At 45.6% G+C, this 20,173-nt stretch overlaps 1 protein-coding gene across 1 annotated transcript; it reads right to left on the reverse strand.

Annotated features, from left to right (window-relative positions):
- Positions 1 to 3,431: 3,431 nt before the first annotated feature.
- Positions 3,432 to 18,578, reverse strand: LOC138247237 (phosphoenolpyruvate carboxykinase, cytosolic [GTP]-like). The gene is made up of 10 exons (XM_069201971.1): positions 18,465 to 18,578; positions 14,190 to 14,413; positions 12,096 to 12,277; positions 11,701 to 11,904; positions 11,404 to 11,591; positions 8,957 to 9,119; positions 8,616 to 8,840; positions 8,378 to 8,509; positions 4,982 to 5,077; positions 3,432 to 4,596 (listed from the first exon to the last, which is right to left on the reverse strand). Exons 2-10 carry the CDS (start codon positions 14,411 to 14,413, stop codon positions 4,142 to 4,144), a joined length of 1,869 nt encoding a protein of 622 aa, XP_069058072.1. The 5' UTR covers positions 18,465 to 18,578; the 3' UTR covers positions 3,432 to 4,141.
- Positions 18,579 to 20,173: the final 1,595 nt, after the last annotated feature.

The following is a 20,173-nucleotide window of genomic DNA, read 5'->3' on the forward strand; positions in this document are numbered from 1 at the left end:
TGGTAGTGATTTTCTGGTTATGTAATTTGGAGGAAAATGATGTAGTCATCTCTTGCCATTAAAGAAAGCATATGAGTTCCCAGGGAGAGTGATGAAGAAGCAACCAGCCCTGTGGTGCAGACAGTGGTGTAGAGGATTTATAATACATGCAGTGGCAACTACTCGGTAATAGAAGAGTAGCATCACCCCCTGGCTCAGTCAAGCAGTGACAAATAATTATTTGTCACTGTCTGAATGAGCCATAGAAATAGCCACGGGAGTCTAGGGTGGGGCGGTGCTATGCAGGGAAGAGGAGTGGTGGGCACTTGTAAGTACGCATGTCAGTTTGACGGTCGTCTTAGGCTGGCCGAATTGACATTCACATTTCTCCAACCCAGTTGTTTTACACAGCCGGGTTGGAGAAATGGCACACGCTTTCTGTGCCTGAGCGAACATCAAAAGAGCCCGCTCAGGACAATCCAAGAGGTGCTCTTGAGCTTACTTTAGCATGAGAGCAGCGTCTGGATTTGTAGCCTGTGCTTTGTTCCCCAGGAAGAGGCGAGAATCACAGAGGCGGAGCGTCAGGCAGCCGCAGGTACGTTTTTAAAATTATTTTTAGCCCCCCCTCCCCTTGACAGTCCTCCTCCCACCCCCACCCCCTGCCCACACTGCCACCTTTGATTGGCGGAAGCTGCCACAGAATATATGTGGAGTTGTACGTGTAGTAGGGAGTAGTTGGCACTTCGGCTGTAGTTGGTAATGTAGGTGGCAAGAGGTGTAGATTGGAGGTGAAACGAGTGTTGGTTGTGGTGCAGGGTTACGGGTGATGTACGGATGTAGGTTTTGAGTGTTTGGTTGGTTTAGGATTTAGATGGTGGTGCTTGGTGTAGGTATTGTATGTTTTAGGCAGTTGTCAGTTTTGTAGGGTGTATGGTACTGTATAGGGTGTAGATGGCTGTGTTTGGCAGAGGCCTGAGTGTAGTCTGTGCGTTGTGGCCTAGAGAGTAGATAGTGGTATGGGGTATATGTTGTGAGTTAGTGAGGATGTATGTAGTAATACAGAGTGTAAAGTGTGAGGTATAGATAGTGATATGGGTTGCTGAGGCTACAGTGTAAGGAAGGTGCAGATTGTGTTTTACACTATAGGAGATGCAAGTGTAATGTTTAGTGTTCTGTAGTTTTGAGGGAATGTTTAGTTTAGCTAGTGACGAACAGTGTGAGTTGTGCATATTGGTGTAGTATGAAGGTAGTGATGGAGCGCTATGGAATTGGTGGCTGTGTATTGTGTAGGTAGTAGTGATTAAGGGGTTATGCAGAGAGTAGGTGGAATTCCAAAGTTGAGGTGATTGTACACAGAATAGGCTGTGGTTTTCGTGGTGTATACAGCAGATTGATGCAGGTGTTGAGTTTAAGTGTAGGTGGTGGTGTACATGTAATGAACACTCCCTGACCTACGATGTATTTTTTGCTCTTGTCCCAAACTTCAGCTAACTACACCTTTCCAATCTGTTTGTGCCTAATAAAATATATCAGTGTACTGTGCTTTGCAGATGGTGCCCGTCAATAAGTGTACTTTTCGTGTGGAAGCAAAGAAAAATTGACTACAACTTTCTGGGCTATGCCTCTGTACCATCAATAAAAAGTATACTCTTAGTAGCGCTAAAGGGCCACGTTAAACACAAAATAATTCAACCCAGAACATTTGTTTCCAACTGCATCTGATTTTACCTTCGATAGTGTTGCGCACTTTGGCCCCTAATGATCATGGGTTTGCGTCGCCCATGCAACCGGGTGTAAGAGTGATGCAGAACCTTGAACGATATTTACCAAGCCATGCAAGCCCACTTTGCAATTCCCTGCGGGGCTTAGTAAATGATGAGTAACGCAAGGCAGCGCAAATCACTGCCTTGCGTTACTCTGCCCCAGGGAGGCCTTACACGGATGGAGTGTGACTATTCCCACACACACACCCATGTATTTTGGTCCATTCCCAGATTTACCATTAGTGGTAGAACAGGGCGTTCATCAATATCGTATGCCTCCCCACGAGAGGCGCAAGAAGGAGAAATATATTGATATTTCTTCTCATTTTTTTTCTTTCTACGGGTGCTGCATTTTGAAGCACCCATAGAAAGAGGAAAATGCCTCTGAGAATTTTGTTTTGTGCATGAAGGTGTCCCTGCATAAAGCCAATCCTGCCACAACACAGGCACCCTTGGAACACTACGCAAGGGTGGCTATGTTGGCGCTATGCAGCCAAAAGGGCGTCAGTGCTAGGAAAGGACAGAAATGTGCTGTAGAACATTAATTATGGCACATTCCTGCCTTTTCCCTTTCAGGCAGTGCAGTGCAGCAAGGTGGCATGTTGTGTTGTGTAAATTCTTGGTAAACATGGCCCTTGTACATGTGACCGCTGTGTCCTCGCTTCACAATTGTTATTTAACATCCTGTTTTTGTCGTGGCTCTCTTATGAAGATATTGTTGGCTTCTATCAATTAAAAGCTCTTTTCGTCCATCCCAAAATAGTACGTTTCCCTGTGATCACGTTCCTCTATAAAACATAAAGGGCCACATTACAACATTGGCGGGCGGCGGTCGCCGGGTGGCCGCCAATGGAGCCGCACTCCCGCGGTGCCCATTTGGACATCCCCGCTGGGCCGGCGGGCGGAAACCAAGTTTCCGCCAGCCGGCCCAGCGGGGATGTGGGCCGCAACATGGGAGCCGGCTCCAAATGGAGCCGGCGGTGTTGCGGCCGTGCGACGGGTGCAGTTGCACCTGTCGCGCTTTTCACTGTCTGCTGTGCAGACAGTGAAAAGCGCATGGGGCCCTGTCAGGGGGCCCCTGCACTGCCCATTCCAGTGGCATGGGCAGTGCAGCGGCTCCAGGGGCCCCATGACTCCCCGTACCACCAGCCTCTTCCTGGCGGTGCAAACCGCCAGAAACAGGCTGGCGGTAGGGGAGTCATAATCCCCAGGGCAGCGCTGCTTGCAGAGCTGCCCTGGCGGATTATCACCGACGGAGCTAAAATGGCGGTATACCGCTGGCCCCGGGTGTGCGACCACGGTGCTACCGCCGCTGTCCAAATACGCCGGGAGGCACCGCCAGCCTGTTGGCGGTGCTCCCGTCGTTTTGGCCCTGGCGGTCAAAGACCGCCAGGGTCATAATGACCCCCAAAGTCTTTAGCAACTAAGCATTTAGAGGGGACCAGTCAGGAAGCCCCTAAGTCAGTGGTAGATATGATACAGTACTGTCTAAAATAAGAACAACTTTGAAAAATCAGACCCAGAGAATTCAATATTTTTCATAGTTTAAGAAAACCTCATGTCCCTAGAAACACAGCGTTGCCTCAAATTTCCTTAAATCAGGACCACTTTCAAAGGTTTGTAAAAAATTTGATTTAATAACTGCTAGAACAATGAGGAAAGGCAATTGAAATTACACCAACAGGGCCTTAGAAAATAACAAGATATAATAAAAGTGCAACAAACAATTGTTTTAAAACGTCTACAACGTATCGAGTTGTAAAGAAATGTTTTGAAATATATAGACGCATATACATTTTAAAAATAAATACACTCTGCACAGGTTTCCACTATATATCATTCACTAGTCTTTCTCTCGTCTGTCATTGCTCTATTTTTTGCAACCAAGAGGCTACCTTGAGGCCACATGCAGAAGCCATCTGTTCTTAAATGGTTTCGAAATCTAAGTTTTCTAATGAAATTCCAAATTTTCACAACAAGGTATCAATGACAAGGTGCATTTACACTGCTCATATTTCCCTTTCTTGCTTTCACAAATATCATTTTCCGAAATCCCTCAGTTGAGGCCGAGCCTTGATGGATTTGACTAGTATCGGTAAAGTCACAAGAAATCTCCACAGCGCCCACTGGTTTCAAATAAACACTTTTAACATATCCATAAGGTACAGATAAATGAAAACAATAATTCCAAACGTATAATAGACATTACTCAAGTGGCCAGCTCTACTGTGCCTCTGTGGATTCACTGAGCGGGCCATAAATATATGCCCATACTGTTTACATCCCAATCTAGTAGTAACTACTCCTGGGCCTACATCTGGTTCTCAGTGTGGGAACTGTCAGAAGTGCTGTCGAATTCTGTTCACAAAATGATTCTTAAGTCCCTCTTTACCAGCAGCTCACAGCTGTTTAATTCTATTCTCCAGCTCGAGAAGCTCCCGCTCTATTTCATATGGAAGGTCAGCATTGACCTGTTCTTCAAAGTATTTCTTGATGTCTTTCACCTCCTCTTCCCAGAAGTCCCTGGAAAGGTGGAAAAGCTCTGCCATGTTGACATCTTTGAGCCCTTTTAAGTTGAAGTCTTTGGCAGTGGGCACATAGCCGACGGCTGTGTGCTTAGCGCACGCCTCGCCGTTGATCCTTCGGAACATCCACTCCAGCACGCGGGAGTTCTCACCATAGCCAGGCCAAAGGAAATTACCTTGTGTGTCTTTGCGGAACCAGTTGACGTGGAAGATTTTGGGCAGTTTGGCAGCAGGAAAGTGCTCCATGCTCAACCAGTGGACAAGGTAGCGGCCAAAGTTATAACCAAAGAAAGGTCTCATGGCGAAAGGATCGTGCATGATGATTTTGCCTGAAAATACAGAGTAACAGCAACACTTTAATCTTTCTTTCTAAGTTTTTTTAAATATACACGGACGGTCGCACATTTGTTTACACTCAGAGAGGTAGGTTTTACAAGGCAGAAGAGCAAGGTAGAAAGCTTGCGTAGGGGGAAATCAAGGTATTTCCTGAGGTCAGTGTCACTGCGACTGTGAGTAAAGAGGTCTGAGGGAGAGTCAATGACACGTCAGGCTATGAGCCTTAGGGGGGAGCTGATTATTATTTTCAGGCTGAGAAGAGACTGAAAGAAATTTCTATTTTCTAGTCAGTCGAATATTTGAAAGTTGGGGTAGTTTCTGAAGCACACGTGTGTCACAGAAGTGCATTAGATAGGGCACACCTGACCTTTGACTCACCTTTGTGCTCTGCGGCTGCTGTTGACTCAGATCTCATGGCCGCCCCCACAAACACACCATGCTGCCAGTTCAGTGCTTCATACACCAGAGGAACACCTGAAGATCAGAGCAAGGTGTATTCAGACTGGAGTCTCAAATATCTCTATTACTGTGCATTTTGTACACAGAACGTAAAGACTTCAACAGCTCAATACTATGTCTATACAAGCAACCAATCAATCAATAAATCAGGGGTTTGTATAGCATGACTACTCACCTTTAAGTGTCTCAAGTCACTGGGGGGAGGGGCTGCTTATCTGGGGGCTGTGGTTCAGTTGAAAAGCCAGGTCTTGAGGTCCTTCCTGAATTGGGGCAGTGACGGAGATTGCCTGAGGTGGAGAGGCAGGCTGTTCCAGGTCTTTGCGGTGAGGTAGGAAAAAGATTTTCCTCCAGTCCTGGTCCTACGGATCCGTGGGATGGTAGCCAGGGCCAGCTAGGTGGGTGCATGGAATGAGAGGCAGTGGCTGAGGTACGCAGGTCCCGCGTCATGGAGGGTTTGGTAGGCGTGTGTGAGGAGCTTGAAAGTGACTCCTTTGTTGAAAGGAAGCCAGTGGAGTTCTTTCAGGTGCTCGGTGATGTTGCTGTGGCGGGGAACGTTAAGGACAAGTCTGGCAGCGGCGTTTTGTATGTTCTGAAGTTTCTTAGGGAGTTTCTGGGTGACACCGGTATAGAGTGCATTGCAGTATTTAAGTCTGTTGCTGATGGGTGTCTGGGTGACCGTCTTCCTGGACTCTCTGGGGATCTACCTGAAGATATTTCATAGCAGGTGCAGCGTGTGGAAGCAAGATGATGAGACGACGTTGATCTGGTGGTTCAAGGTGTGCGAGGAGTCTAGTATGGTGCAGAGGTTTTGTGCGTGATCCATCGGTGTGGGGGTTCCCAGCGCAGTGGGCCACCAGAAGTCATCCCAAGAAAATGGGGTAGAGCCCAGGATGAGGACTTCGGTCTTGTCTGGGCTGAGCTTGAGGCAGCTGTCCCTCATCCAGTGGTGACAGCCTTCATCCCGTTGTGGAAGTTGCTCCTGGCAACTGTGGGTTCATTGGTAAGGGAAAGGATCAGCTGGGTGTCATCGGTGTAGGAGCCGATGTTGAGTCTGTGGTTCTGGACGATGGATGTGAGTGGGGCCATGTAGATATTGAAGAGGGTGGGGCTCAGGGAGGAGCCCTGGGGCACTCCACAGCAGATCTCTGTGGGTTCTGAGAGGAACAGTAGTAGTCTGACTCTCTGCGTTCGGCCAGTGAGAAAAGAGCAGATCCATTCCAGGGCTTTGTCATGGATGCCAAAGTTGTGGAGTCTTGAGCACAGGGTACGATGGGAGACAGTGTCGGAGGCGGCCGAGAGATCCAGGAGGATGAGGGCTGCGGTTTCGCCTCAGTCCAGGAGGGAGCGGTTGTTGTCTGTAGTGGCAAGGAGGGCGGTCTTGGTGTTGTGGTTGCTTCTGAAGCTGGATTGGGAGAAGTCCAGGGTGTGGTTGGCTTCGGTGAAATCGGAGAGCTCGGCGTTAATGGCCTTCTCTATGTCTTTGGCTGGGTAGGGAAGGAGGGAGATGGTTCTGAAGTTCTTGAGGTCCATTGGTCTGTGGAGGGCTTTTTTAGCAGGGGGGTAATCTAGGCATGTTTCCAATCTTCAGGGAAGGCGGTAGTCTCGATGGAGCAGTTGATGGTGTGGCGAAGCTCGGGCGATGGTGATGGTGGCTGTGTGGAAGGTGTGGGCCAGGCAGGGGGCCGAGGGGGATCCAGAGTGGATGCCCATCATGATCTTGAGGATTCGTCTGTGGTGAGGGGGTTCCAGTTGAGCAGGATCAGGTGAGGTTTGGCATTGTTGGGTGCAGTGGTGGTGGGTGGGGAGGAGGGGTCTTGGGTGTTGAAGCTGTTGTAGATCTGCTTGATCTTGCAGTGGAAGAAAGTGCTCAACCTTTTGCAGTTGTCTCTGTGTTGGGTTTGACACATTCTTCTTCATGGCTTTTAATAAAAGATTGGTCAGTGTGCCCCTATCTAGACCCAACAAGGTGTTGAAGAAGCTTTGAGATGTTGTAATCATGGAAAAAATTTAGGTAATGGGATACAATTTATAGATGCAAGTGGTACTTTAAATGGAAATTTAGAAGTGCTGGTTCAGAGTATGTATTTGATCCTGGGAAGTGCCAGTGCTCTTTCATTAATTATATTGCAGCAGCTCTGAAAAGTGCAGGTACTCTCCTTTTCATATTAAAGAAGTGCAGGTACTCAGTATGGGACAGTACCTGTCCACGTAACGCACTTGGTTTTAAGAGACAGATATGTTCTTAACATCATGCCAACCACAGTGGTCTTCAGTGCTCTTGTTAATGAGAGATATTTTGATTAGGGTTGTAGGCAGAGGGGTTATTATTTAACAGTGCTTATTTGGTGAACCCTACCATTTGTCTCGTTTCAAGTTGCTGATAACAAACGCTGATTAGTTTCCAACTTAAGGAAACTCATTTAAGTGCCCATGGAAGAATGAAAGATTGAGTGAACCCAAGGTGGTTGGAACCTGTGACCTTCGGATACATACAGATTTCTGCAATAGACGCATTAGTCCACTGAGCAATTTAACAAGTGTTCGGATGGATCACTAACCTCTGATCCTTGAACAAGAGTGTCATAAAATGATGTGACAAATCACTGTTTGAATTTAAAAGAATCACCCAAACGGAAAAAATTACACTAAAAAATTGAATGATAAAAATGCGACGCTTTAACAGTGTGTAGGCTGGATGGGATAAAGGAGAGGGTAAATAGAACACAGACACTCAAATTGAACAGGGTATAAACTGTAGAAGAGATGAGCATACTTTACTGACGGTGCAGTATTAGAACACAGAGGCTTTAGAGGAGAGTTGCCATAAAAGTACTGTGAAGTAGGTACTGGTGGGAAGAGTAATAATTGCACATAACTCCCTTTACAGAAACATGATTAAAGCAACATCGGAAAACAAAAAAACCGGTTACCAAAGAGTGATCATAGTAGAAGAGTAAAGACACAAAATAGGGCTGAACCCCATATCACAATTTTCATGTACCCACACAGATTATATTATTCGGCCTTGTACTGAAATTGTTTCTTCCAGATACTGCTCCTTAAATTGAGATTTTTCAGGGAAGCAAATAATTTGTCTCCATTTTTGAGGAGTACAAATATTTTACAGAAACTTTTATTAGTATTATTATTGGTTATCTCGTATCCACACAAATTAAGTGCAATCTGCCAAAAGCTATTTAATATAACATGCTCCAATACAGTTTCTTTTTTATTATCTGTTTATGCAGTGATTAAACGGCTACTGAACAGAACATTTGCAATATTTCTTCTAGTCAACGTTTTTAGTATTGTCACCTTTGGGTCTCCGGCCTCCAAAAATGATGCCCTCGATGGGTACGCCCTCAGGCGATTCCCATGCTGGATCTATGATGGGACACTGGCTGGCGGGAGTGCAGAAACGAGAATTGGGATGGGCGCAAGGCTCATCTAGAGTGAAATAAAATATGAGAGGATGCCTGAGAATCAGACACCAAGTCTACACAATAGAGTGAGAATGTGTCTTGAATTATATGTAGAGTATTCTCCTCCTTACCACAGTCCAGAGTCCATTCCTTGTTCTTCCATGATGTCAGAGTCACTCCACATTCCATGGTTTTTTCGATGCCCTCCCAGTAGATGCCTCCATCACTGGTTTCCCCAACATTGGTGAAGATTGTGTTCCTCTCAATGGTCTTCATGGCGTTCGGGTTTGTCTTTACTGACGTTCCAGGAGCAACACCAAAAAATCCATTCTCAGGATTAATAGCCCTGAGGTTACCTGCAACACAGCAAAGCAGCTTATTAGAAAGGAATGGAGGACTTGAGCAGCGTGTAGGGCACCGTTCACATTACACATCATAAAGGTCATCTCCAGCCCTTCAATAAGCAGGTTACCTTGTTCATCAAACTTCATCCAGGCAATATCATCTCCCACACACTCAACTTTCCAGCCGGGCAAAGTTGGGTTCATCATGGCCAAGTTGGTTTTCCCACAGGCACTGGGGAAGGCAGCTGCAAAATACTTCTTCTCGCCATCTGGGTTTGTGATGCCCAATATCTGAGGGAAAAAAAGAGTTGGTTGCTTGCTACTAAGCCCTAATCTAGTATCATTCACTGTACACAATGAGCAAGACTGATTTGGTCTATAATTCTGTTAATCAAACAAACCAATGTTTTCCACGTTTTTGGTAGAACTAAATTTGTGGTAAAAAAATGGCTTTATTTATTTCTTCTAACCCAAGAAATAGTTTTAGATTATTCTGACCACTGAGGTGTGTGGTTAACTCATTTCTAGATTCTTGTAGGCATGTGATTTTATGATAAAGTTGATAGTCAGTATATCTGGGCTCTTTTTGTTAATAATTTGCATAATATTCTACAGGAAACACTTCTGTGACCCCTGCTTACCTGGTGCCTCACTCATCTGCCCTATATCTTTTTGATTCTACGTCAATCATATTCTATTTTCTGTATTTCCATCTCTAGAACTTCCTACCTCAATTTTACCACTGCCAACTATCCTTGCTTTCCAGATCCGCTTCCCTGCTACTAAAAATTCATGTCACATTACACAGCTGTAATGAGTTAAACGCTTTCCTAGAAGTCTTTAGGAATAGATCAGGTTCAGGGTCCAAGGTTTAGAAAGATTTACTGTGGGCAAATCAATCAATGTCTAGAACAACCACACGTGCATTAAGGTGATCTCCACAATGCAACAAAACAAACTGAACATGCACTGGAGCATTTCTGCAATGCATTGGGAACTTCTGAACTAACCACAGAGCAAAGTCAAAATAACATATCTGAGGCGGAGGAGCATGCTAACAGAGATTCAGTGCACCACCAAACAAATATCAGTTGGTATAATCAGTGTTTGTGCACTTAAGTTCATCTCACCCAGTACACAAAGTTGGATGTCCAACCACAATGAGTAAGCAAAGAAAACCCAACATTTTATTCTGTCGAAGCAAGGTCGTTTTAAATTAATTTTCAGTCTTTCTTTTGTCTGCTTTTTAAGACTGTATGATCCAAGCAGGCACTACTGTTTCCTTCTCAAAGGAAGTTCTTATTTTAAATCCAAAAAAAAAAAAAAACAACAAGTGATGGACGGAATGCTGAACATTGTCAAACATTCACCCCAGTACAGTGATCTGGGCCTAAATCCATCATGTTTTTGCTGCCCATGCCATTCCAGTTTGGACCCAGCCATATGCAAATCAGTCTTGACCCTGTTCCCTATGGGAACAGTCCAGCCTGAACTGCTAGGCCAGGTCTTCCCTGGACTGGAAACAAGGATCCTGGGACCGGTTTCGGGGTTTCACCCCTCATCAGCCAGGCTAGCTTGAATCCAGTGGCATGGGAAGTACGGGACCCACGTTTGGGCATACCCTTCCCACTTAGGGCGACAAAGCAAAAACAACAAGTGATGGACGGAATGCTGAACATTGTCAAACATTCACCCCCAGTACAGTGATCTGGGCCTAAATCCATCATTTTTTTGCTGCCCATGCCATTCCAGTTTGGACCCAGCCATATGCAAATCAGTCTTGACCCTGTTCCCTATGGGAACAGTCCAGCCTGAACTGCTAGGCCAGGTCTTCCCTGGACTGGAAACAAGCATCCTGGGACCGGTTTCGGGGTTTCACCCCTCATCAGCCAGGCTAGCTTGAATCCAGTGGCATGGGAAGCACGGGACCCACGTCTGGGCATACCCTTCCCACTTAGGGTGACACCCTTCCTTCATCCACCTAGTTGTACAATTTAAATCTTTATTAGTACTTTAGCACTGAAAAATGTTTACCACCAGTATTGATTTTACACTCTATAAGTATTTCATCAGCTTCATCGTCTTTCCCCCAGTGTGAACATATTTAAATTCTCAAGCCGTTCCTTGTAGAGCTCTAAGTGTAAAGACATCACAACATTGTTTACAGAACTCATGGCTGTCTCCATGTAGTCTTTCCTCCTGGTATTATTACATAACTACTATCCGCTTTCATACACTAGCATTTGTGGTATATATTTTACTTAGTGGCATTTGGCATTTGTATTATGGCCAAGTTTGTTTTAATAAATGATTGTAGAGACAAAATAGAGTAGCCACTGATTTAGGGCCTCATTTGGATGTTGGTGGACAAATTCTTTATCACAAATGCTACGCATTTTCTGTCCCTCTTATTACAAGTGCATCAGGATATCAATCACATGTAATAAGGTGGACAGAACATAGATCATCTTTTTAATGGAGTACCCGTCCACCAAACTCTAAATCAGGCCCTTGGATTTTCTTGCACTTTAGGTTTGGATTTTGTTGGCTTTTTAGGTTTTTAGCTTTATCTTACCAGCATGTGTTCAGCCAGCCATCCCTCCTCCTTGGCAATTCTGCTTGCGATCCTCAGTGCAAAGCACTTTTTCCCCAGCAAGGAGTTTCCGCCGTAGCCGCTGCCGAAGGATACGATCTCCCTACGTTCCGGAATGTGTGCGATGAGCGTCAGATCCGGGTTACAGGGCCAGTTGTTCACCAAGGGTTCTGTAGACACACAAGAAGTTGCATTACTAATGAGCATGGAATCACTGGCCGGAAGTCAATTTAGGGATGGGTGTAAGATAATGACCACAAGACCACGTCACCAACATACTTTTCAGTGGTAAGGGGCAGCCAACCGAATGGAGGCATTTCACAAACTCGCCACTGCCCAGGGCTCTCAGGACGTCAGTGCCCATCCGGGTCATGATCCTCATGCTGGCCACGACGTAGGGCGAATCTGTCAACTCAATCCCAATCTTGGACAGGGGTGACCCAATGGGACCCATACTGAAAGGGATGACGTACATGGTGCGACCTATAGAACAAAGCGGGTTAAAAATGAGGGATAAATATTTAAAACATGTAATAAACAATATATTCGAGATCAAAAATTTCACAAATGTATATTTCACCAACAAGATTTGCAAAGTAAAAGAAAGAAATGTGAATCTGATGATTGTCACTGTTAGCATATCTCCCTGAATGATGATGCCTTTTATCCCTCACCTTTCATACATCCAGGAAACCTGGCCTTAAACGCCTTATCGAAGTCATCCTCGGACATCCAGCGCCCCAGCTGGCTGGTTCCGGTCTTGGAGATGGGCACAGTGTCCCTCTGCTCTTGAGTAACGATGACCGTCCTGCTCTCGACTCGGGCCACATCCCTCGGGTCAGTGAGAGCCAGCCAGCTGTGGAAAGGGAGGACAGAAACTGTACTTTGGAGAGCACCGGGGTCAGCCTTTAGGATGGGCGAGCGGGCCCAGGGGGCCAATAATTTGTGGTGCGCATAGAGCTGTGTGCATTAAGGTTACGACAACAGCAGCGCCCTTCTCATCTTGCTCCAGCTTTGTCCCTGCCTGTTCGTATCTTTCTGATTTACCAGTTCAAAGTGGTTTTAGTCCTTCATCATCATCCGGCGGGTGATGTTCTTAACACCCTTTTAGCCCCGTTCCTTGCCCTCCTTCACCCTCTCGCCCCAGCTGACACACATCAAACAGAACCATCATCTGCATGAGGCATTCAAGGTATCCGTGATATAGGTGACCTGTGGGAAGTATGTTTTGTCAGGGGCCAGTCGCTGCTCATCCAGGTACTGACCAGAAAACACAAAAGTTAGCCCCTGGCGCCTCATGAAATTCACTACCATCAGCAAGGGGGCCAAATTTCTCTCCGCCCACGCCCAGGGCGCTCTCTTGCCAAAGGCTGGCTCTGAAAAGCACCATAGTGAACTTTGAATGAGAGTATATCGTAGGGCCACTATAGGTTTGGGGAATGTCATACATTGTCGATTGACTAGGATAAAGTAACGTAATGCCTTTGTAAATGCTTCATATCCCTCCGCCAGTGTTTAATATGAGCTGGAGTTTGCAGCTGGGACCCACTGGCTCTGATTTTTTAAAGGCCGTCACTTATTTTTCCTTAACAAACTTAGACCCAGAGAAAAAGAAAGCAAAACACAAACGAGGGAAAGGAGGGCGGTAATTATAGAAAAACTGTGGCAAAGGGGGAAGGCAAGGGTGAGAAGCAACTTGCAAAGGTGAGACAATGTAGCAGGGAGTGTTGGTGGGCGATTAGGAGGTCATGAAGTGAAATCAAGGCTACATAGAGCTGGTATTCGAAATCCCGCCCTCCAAGAGCGCAGGAGCCGGATTCTGAACAAAACTTTGGGTCCAGCCACTTATTCTTTTGCCCCTAAACAGCAATTGTACAGCTGCTCCAGACTAGTTTTGTCCCACAGTCCAGAGTAGTTACATGGAAATCATGTACATGTCTGTGAAAAAAGGGGTTTTAAAACTGCTATGGCTAAAGGCATTATTCATTATTAGTTTAAGGTGCTGATCAATAGTTTTTGCTTAGGTCTCCGGAGACTTTGTACAGTGATACCAATAGTATTCACCGCTGTGTAATAAGCAGGGCCACCGAAATTATGCAATTGTGCGGTTTCTGCATTTTTTGCATAATTATAGATTTGCCGCACTTGCTACATAATCCATCAGCTGCTGCAAAATCTGCAGAACAATCAAATCAATTGTTTCTAGCTCAAATGGTTCAAATGTTACCAAAACACTGCGACACCTGTTGCTTTGCACTGGAAGGCCCTTTGCAAAGGTTGACTAGTCACCTTTGTGTTGCTTATTCCCATATTTGGGTGTACAATGGTGCTAATGAGGTGCAACCAATGCCTAGTGTTGACAAGAGTAAAAATTACAAAATAATTAATTAATACCATAACAAAATGTGCCACATTGCACTGCGTAATTTGCATTTTCTTGCTTCGTAATTCACTCAACCCTGAAGCTTAATGTGGCCCTCCCCTGGATCATAATTCCAGTGTCCCTAGTAATAAGGCAGTTATAAACAGTAAATAGGCAGATTTTCCCCTAATGTTAAAGGGGTATGTGAATAAATGGGTTTATTAGAGAGAGAACGAGATAGTCAGTCAGTCTGTATGATAAAGACAATTTAAACTCTGCACTTCTACATATGTGGCAATAGGAGGCAAAATAACTAAATGAAAAATGAACGCTTGAAAATGGGCTGTAATATACACAAGTGTTCATAGAATAAAGGCCTCTCCAGCAGAGGGCGCCCTTCACTCACCAATTCTCATACTTGGTCAGCCTCTTCACCATGCCGCTCTCCTCCATAAGCGCCAGGATCCTCTCGTTCTCCTCCTCTGACCCGTCACAGATGTGGATGCTCTCGGGCTGGCACACCTTGGCATTGCCCACCACAAAGGCCCTCACATCTGGGCTCAGGCTGTTCAGATCCCCCTGGACCATCTGGCTGGTGATCTTCAACTCGGTCTGCAGCAGGGGCGCCATCTTGGGAGAGTGAAGAGTGTCAGCATTGCAGCAAATATTTAAGTTAGGGAATAAGGGGAAAATGGGAAGGACAGAAGATAATTTTTACCCTTGGGGCCCAACATGTGTTTTCTCGACTAGATACCGTTAGGGACTAACCAACACCAGCCCTGTTTTATAAATGACGGAAACACCATGGTAGCGGATGGTGATGAAAGATGATGAGCCTAGTATGTTCCAGGCATCACCGCTAGCAGCAACAACAAGCAGCACTTGCATAGCACACGCTACCTGCAGTGTCTCTCGACTCCTTGTTGAATTTAAAGCGTGGTGAAGTATTCTCCCCATCTTAACAGCACCAATCTCAAGCATGTACCATCCCACATTATCACAAGCTGGCCCTTCAGTTCCACGCAACACTTCTTGCAATGGGTGCTTCAGGGCACTAGCTTTAAGTTCCTAAAACAATGCTTTGTGCTGGATTGAAGGGAAGAGAAAAAGCAGAACCCGTGCTTAATTTGAGAGGGTGGTTGCAGGAGAGGGGCCCAACAATTATATTTGCTAATCAGGGATTGACCCAGAGCAACAGAGAGAAATGTGCAAAAGGGCGAAAGAAGGATGTAGAGAAAGACAAAAAACAGCGACAGTTTTCGGCATAATTATAGGTTTGCTGCATTTGCCACAACGCATCTGCTGTATAATCTGCAGATTTTAACACAAAATGCAGTTTCTAGCTCATACGGATCAAAAGTTGCCAACATTGCAGCGATCCATGTGGCCGTGCTGTGGAAGGCCCTACGGAAAGGTCGACTGGTGACCTTTCAGCTGCTTGTTACTTTATTTGGATGTTAACTGGTACCTACAAGATGAAACCTTTTCCCGGACAGTGTTAACTTTGAATAAGGCAAAATGATGTTCCTACTCTATCACACGCCATGTGCCGCATTACTTCGCATGATTTCCTTTTCTTGCTGCATAATTTACCCACTCACGTCGCATTATTCCAGTGACCCTGACTATTACCCAGTTTAACAGAATGTCGCAGAGTGAGAAACTTAGAGAAAGGCTGCCAGGTAAACGGGGAAACGATAGGAGTTTAAAAGAGATAGAACATAAAGGGGAAAGAGAAGGGGCTGAGAGCCCTCGAGCATAGAGGGAAGAGAGGGAGAACGCAGGAATAGAGAGGGGATACTACGTGAATCTAACAGCAGGCAGGTCGTGTGTAAATGAGAAGAGAAGGACAGAACTGATACAGCAGGGATGAAGAAATTGAGCTGCTGTGTGCTTGGCAGCACTCGGTGCCAATGCCGTATTCTGCAGCAGCCCAGTGGTTTATTCAGGAGTTGCATTGGGTGCCTGCAGGATCTCACTGGAGTGACTGCCTAACCTCCTCTGGTGACGCGGGGCTGTAGTTCGACCAATGCACGATGTTATTGGTGCTTTTGCATGAACAATTAGCTGTCCCTGCACAAACTCCGTGTAGTGCTTCGTTGAGCTGGTTGAGTCCCTGCATGAACAAAGCGTAGTTTCTGCATAAGCCCGGGGTAGTCCCTGCATGAGCTCCATACAACCCCTGTAAGAGCGCCTACATCCATGCGTGACCTTTGTAAATCCATGTGCTCTGTGCAGTCCCTGCATGGGATCCATGTGGTGCCTGCATGAGTTCTGTGTAGTCCCTGCATGCGCTCTGTGTAGTCCCTGCATGGGATCCGTGTGGTGCCTGCATGAGTTCTGTGTGGTCCCTGTATGCGCTCTGTGCCGTCCCTGCATGAGATCCATGTGGTGCCTGCATGAGCTCTGTGTGGTTCCTGTATGAGCTCTGTGTAGTCCCTGCATGCGCTCTGTGTAGTCCCTGCATGGGATCCGTGTGGTGCCTACATAGCTCCGCACAGCTTTGTGTAGTCCCTGCATGGGATCCGTGTGGTGCCTACATAGCTCCGCACAGCTTTGTGTAGTCCCTGCATGGGATCTGTGTGGTGCCTACATAGCTCCGCACAGTCTCTGCATAAGCTGTGTGTAGTCCCTGCATGGGCTCCGTACAGTCCCTGCGCTAGCTAGTTCCTGTTGCTGTTGATGAGGACTAGGACCTAAGTGGGTCGAGGGCAAGTGCCACAAATACATAAGTGCAGTTCATCTGCATTTCTGCTGGGGTGAGTTGATTTACATAGAACATATATGCACCCGTTTAAATTTCTGACCTTAAATATCTAAAATATCGGTAAATCCATGGAGGGACGCATTTCAACTTTTTAACCCGGGCTGCATTGTTTACTTCAAACAATTGTACAGGACAGGAATCACAGACCCTTGTCTAAGTGGCGTGAGAGTGAAACAACGAATAAACAGCGTGAAACTCCAAGAAATCATTGGTAAGGGTATAGCGTGCACCGTCAGAAGAGATGTACACAGTACAGCGAAGGACAACTAGCACTAAAACAAAAATATGACATCTTTCCTTGTTACGATGCGTTAGTTATGCTCCGGCACGGCTCGGTTACAGTTAAGGCCATCTGAAATAGGGGCGTAGCGATCTATGGTGCAGCAGGTGCAGTGGCATCGAGGCCTAATTGACCTTTAGGGTCCAGAAAGCCTGGTTATTGCTGTAATGTATTAGCCATTGGAGGGGGTGGGGGGGTCTTTCTTACTCATTGCCCCTGACACCCTTCCTGTGCCATTGATCGTGGAATGGCTTGTGTGTTCAAGATCACACAGCATGTGTGGTCTCTAGGTAGGGAGAACAGGCGTCCCGCATTTGCAGGGACAGCCCCGTTTCTTTCACCAGCTGTCCCGCCAGATTTCGAAAAATGTAACTAATGCCCTAGTTTTTAGCGAGGGTCGCCTCGTCAGGGGTAGTAAGCGCCATATAAATACAAACGGTGGGAGGTGGTTTTTATTGTTTTACAAAGTAGAGATAGTTATCAGATGTTATGATAAAGGAACTTAAACAACACACATTATACTGGCTTAAAAAAATGCATTTTATTTATGTTCTTAGAGCCTCTCTTGTGATTCCGTGCTAATGAGCTCTACAATTCTGTGCGAGCGATTAAAGTGAATTGTAGTCCTTCTTCTATTTTTGTGAAATGTCCCGGTTTTTGGCTTCACAATTCTGGTCACTGTATCTCCAGGCAACATCTTGACTGCTGATCACAAATACTGCACCTGTACTGTAGTCTCAATGGTCCTTACCGGACATAACAGTGATGACTCTTACTTCGTTATGTACATATGTGCCCGACTGTTAAAGCCTATTCCATTGATGCCTCTGAATGCAGCATCTGAAAGTGTTCTGAGCTCACCGGCTGAAAGAGGGTTGAGCGCACTTTTTTTAAAGGTGGCTCTAATTAGGCCGATTTGTCATATAAATGGTCCCCGTGGTGTTTCTTTGGAACAAGACATCAGGAATGCTGGGAAAGAATGCACGACTACAGTTTCCATTTCTGGAGCTTTTTTGCTGAAGGTGGGACAGTTTAGCTGGCTTAGAGACTAATTCTTCGATGTGCCTTTGTCCTAACAGGTCTGATTCTTCCTTTCATCTGCCTGAGGTCTATACCTGCCGTACCTATAAGATGTGATGTAAGCAGTGCTTTAAATGGACCGGCACTTTTTTTTGGAGAGGCAGAGTATCTGCACTTCTCAAGAAAAATCTAATGCTTTTCATGGGAGAGTACCAGCACTCCTCGGAAACACGCAGGTGCTCTGATACTGAGTGCCCCCACTTCTACTTTTCCATTTCAAGCACTGGGATAAAAACTGAGCTATTGCTAAAATGTTGCCAGGCGAGTAGAACTGTGGCAAAGAGTATAACATTAGGATAAGATGATAATCCTATGAGCATAAAAAATAGGAGAAAGAAAGAAAGAAACTGTTTAAACTGTGCAGGTAACATAAAATATAAATGAAATAGTATTTGTCAAAGGGACTACTACTGTATGCTGATCAGCGCCAAATAAATATTGGTAGGAAAATACTCAAAAAATATAAAGACCAAGGCGACCAATAATTTAAAAACGAAAGAAAAAAGGCACATGAACTGAACTAAGCAATCGCTCTTCTTCATAGTTGTACTTACTTTTTCTTCGAGCTCTTCGAGTTAATGTAACATTCAGCTACGTTGTCTTGTTCAGTTCGTCGAGTTCTGTCAGGGATCCTCGGGTTCTTCCTGACTGTTGGAGTCTTCCTTTGCTCTTCAAGTCTTGTTGGCTAAGGATGCTCCTAGCCCGTATTAAATAGTCTTTGAGGGTACGAAGAACCCCCACCCGCCACCGCCCCCATCCCTTGTCCCTCCACCCCCCCCCCCTCCCTCTTTGCAGGTAGGCCCGTCTCTGACGTCAGAGAGCGAAGTTCCGTCACTTGCAACACGGGTCATAATAGAAAGCTGTAGATTTAAGTACAAAGGCATTAAAGCTGTAAACAGAAACGATGTACGAAAAATGAGGCGGGTAATCATTGATCAGGTTGTTCCAGTGGTGTTTTTTCCCCCTGTTGACGAGATACCAGGGTGAGACTTTTTCATATGTTGTGTACTTGACCTTTAACCTAACGGATTGTGATGCATGGAGATCTGCCTTTTTCTGGATAGCAGGTGAGGACTCTGACAACAACATCCCTTGGTCAGCACGCTGCCAACAGCACGTAATGGCACTTACCAGAGCAGCGCAATGGCGCATGCGCAACGAGGAGGCCCGTCAGGGGTGTGTTTGCTCACCTTGGACGTTTTCCCTGGACGCAGGCCGAAGTACAGTGTGCAGCTGAAAGAAACAGAAAGGTGATATGTCAGCAGAATGAGGCTGTCAATTCAGGTAGGTGGACTAACTTGAGGCAGGCCCAGCTCCAGGATTTTTTCTCGCTTCTGGAGGTATACTACAAGCCGTAGATAACATCATATTTACTTTCAAATATGCACCATGATACAAATAATACAAAGCATGTTGAGGGTAGGGTAGTGATACATTGAGCTAAGGTTTATTTTAGGGCTTAGCGGTGGGTAGAGGTAAATTGAGTTAGGGGTAATTTTAGGGTTTAGGGCTTGGCAGTAGTAAAGAGATGTGTGAGTGATTTCAGGTTTATGGGTTAGGTAGTGCTAGGGGGATGTAAGCATGTTTGTGTATTCCAGTCTTAGTTTGCTTCTATCAAATTAATTAGACAAACAGAGAATCCCAGTAATTTGTGAGTTTAAAGTGTAGGACTGGAAACAATGTGTGTTATTACATGAAGGGAAGTTGTCATCCTACACACAGGCAAATGCTTCTGGTCAGTGCTTAATTTGTAAAACAAAAAATAAGTGCTAGCACCTTCGTCAGGAGGCCACCACAGCTTGCACCACACACAGCTGCTGTAAGCACTGCCAGTGTCAGTACTTACATAACTACTATCACACAGCTACAAGTGTGACAATTGACTGTCAACCCCCCCCCCCCCCTCCCTCCCTCCCAAAGCTATAAGAATGGCCTGGGTGGAAGGTATTCGTTTTTTATAGTGTATATTGCGTTAGTAGACAACTGTTGTTATATTGATCTTTACATTTCACAAACAGCGCCACCATGTGGCAGCTGTCATAAGTACCATTGTTGGCAATTAAATACTGGTGCTGAGCACCAGAAACTAAGCACTGCTCCTGGTACCTCCAGAAAGCTTTCTAAATGAAAGGGAACTTAGACAGAACTGCTGGAATAGGGATTGAAGTTACCAACTCTACAGGCGGCAATCCCTTTGTCCTTTGCACAGGAGTTTGGGGACACCATATTATATGGAAGTTTTAAAAACACATTTATTCCATCT

The sequence above is a fragment of the Pleurodeles waltl genome, chromosome 7 (genome assembly GCF_031143425.1).
Source record: "Pleurodeles waltl isolate 20211129_DDA chromosome 7, aPleWal1.hap1.20221129, whole genome shotgun sequence".
Classification (NCBI taxonomy): Eukaryota; Metazoa; Chordata; class Amphibia; order Caudata; family Salamandridae; genus Pleurodeles; species Pleurodeles waltl.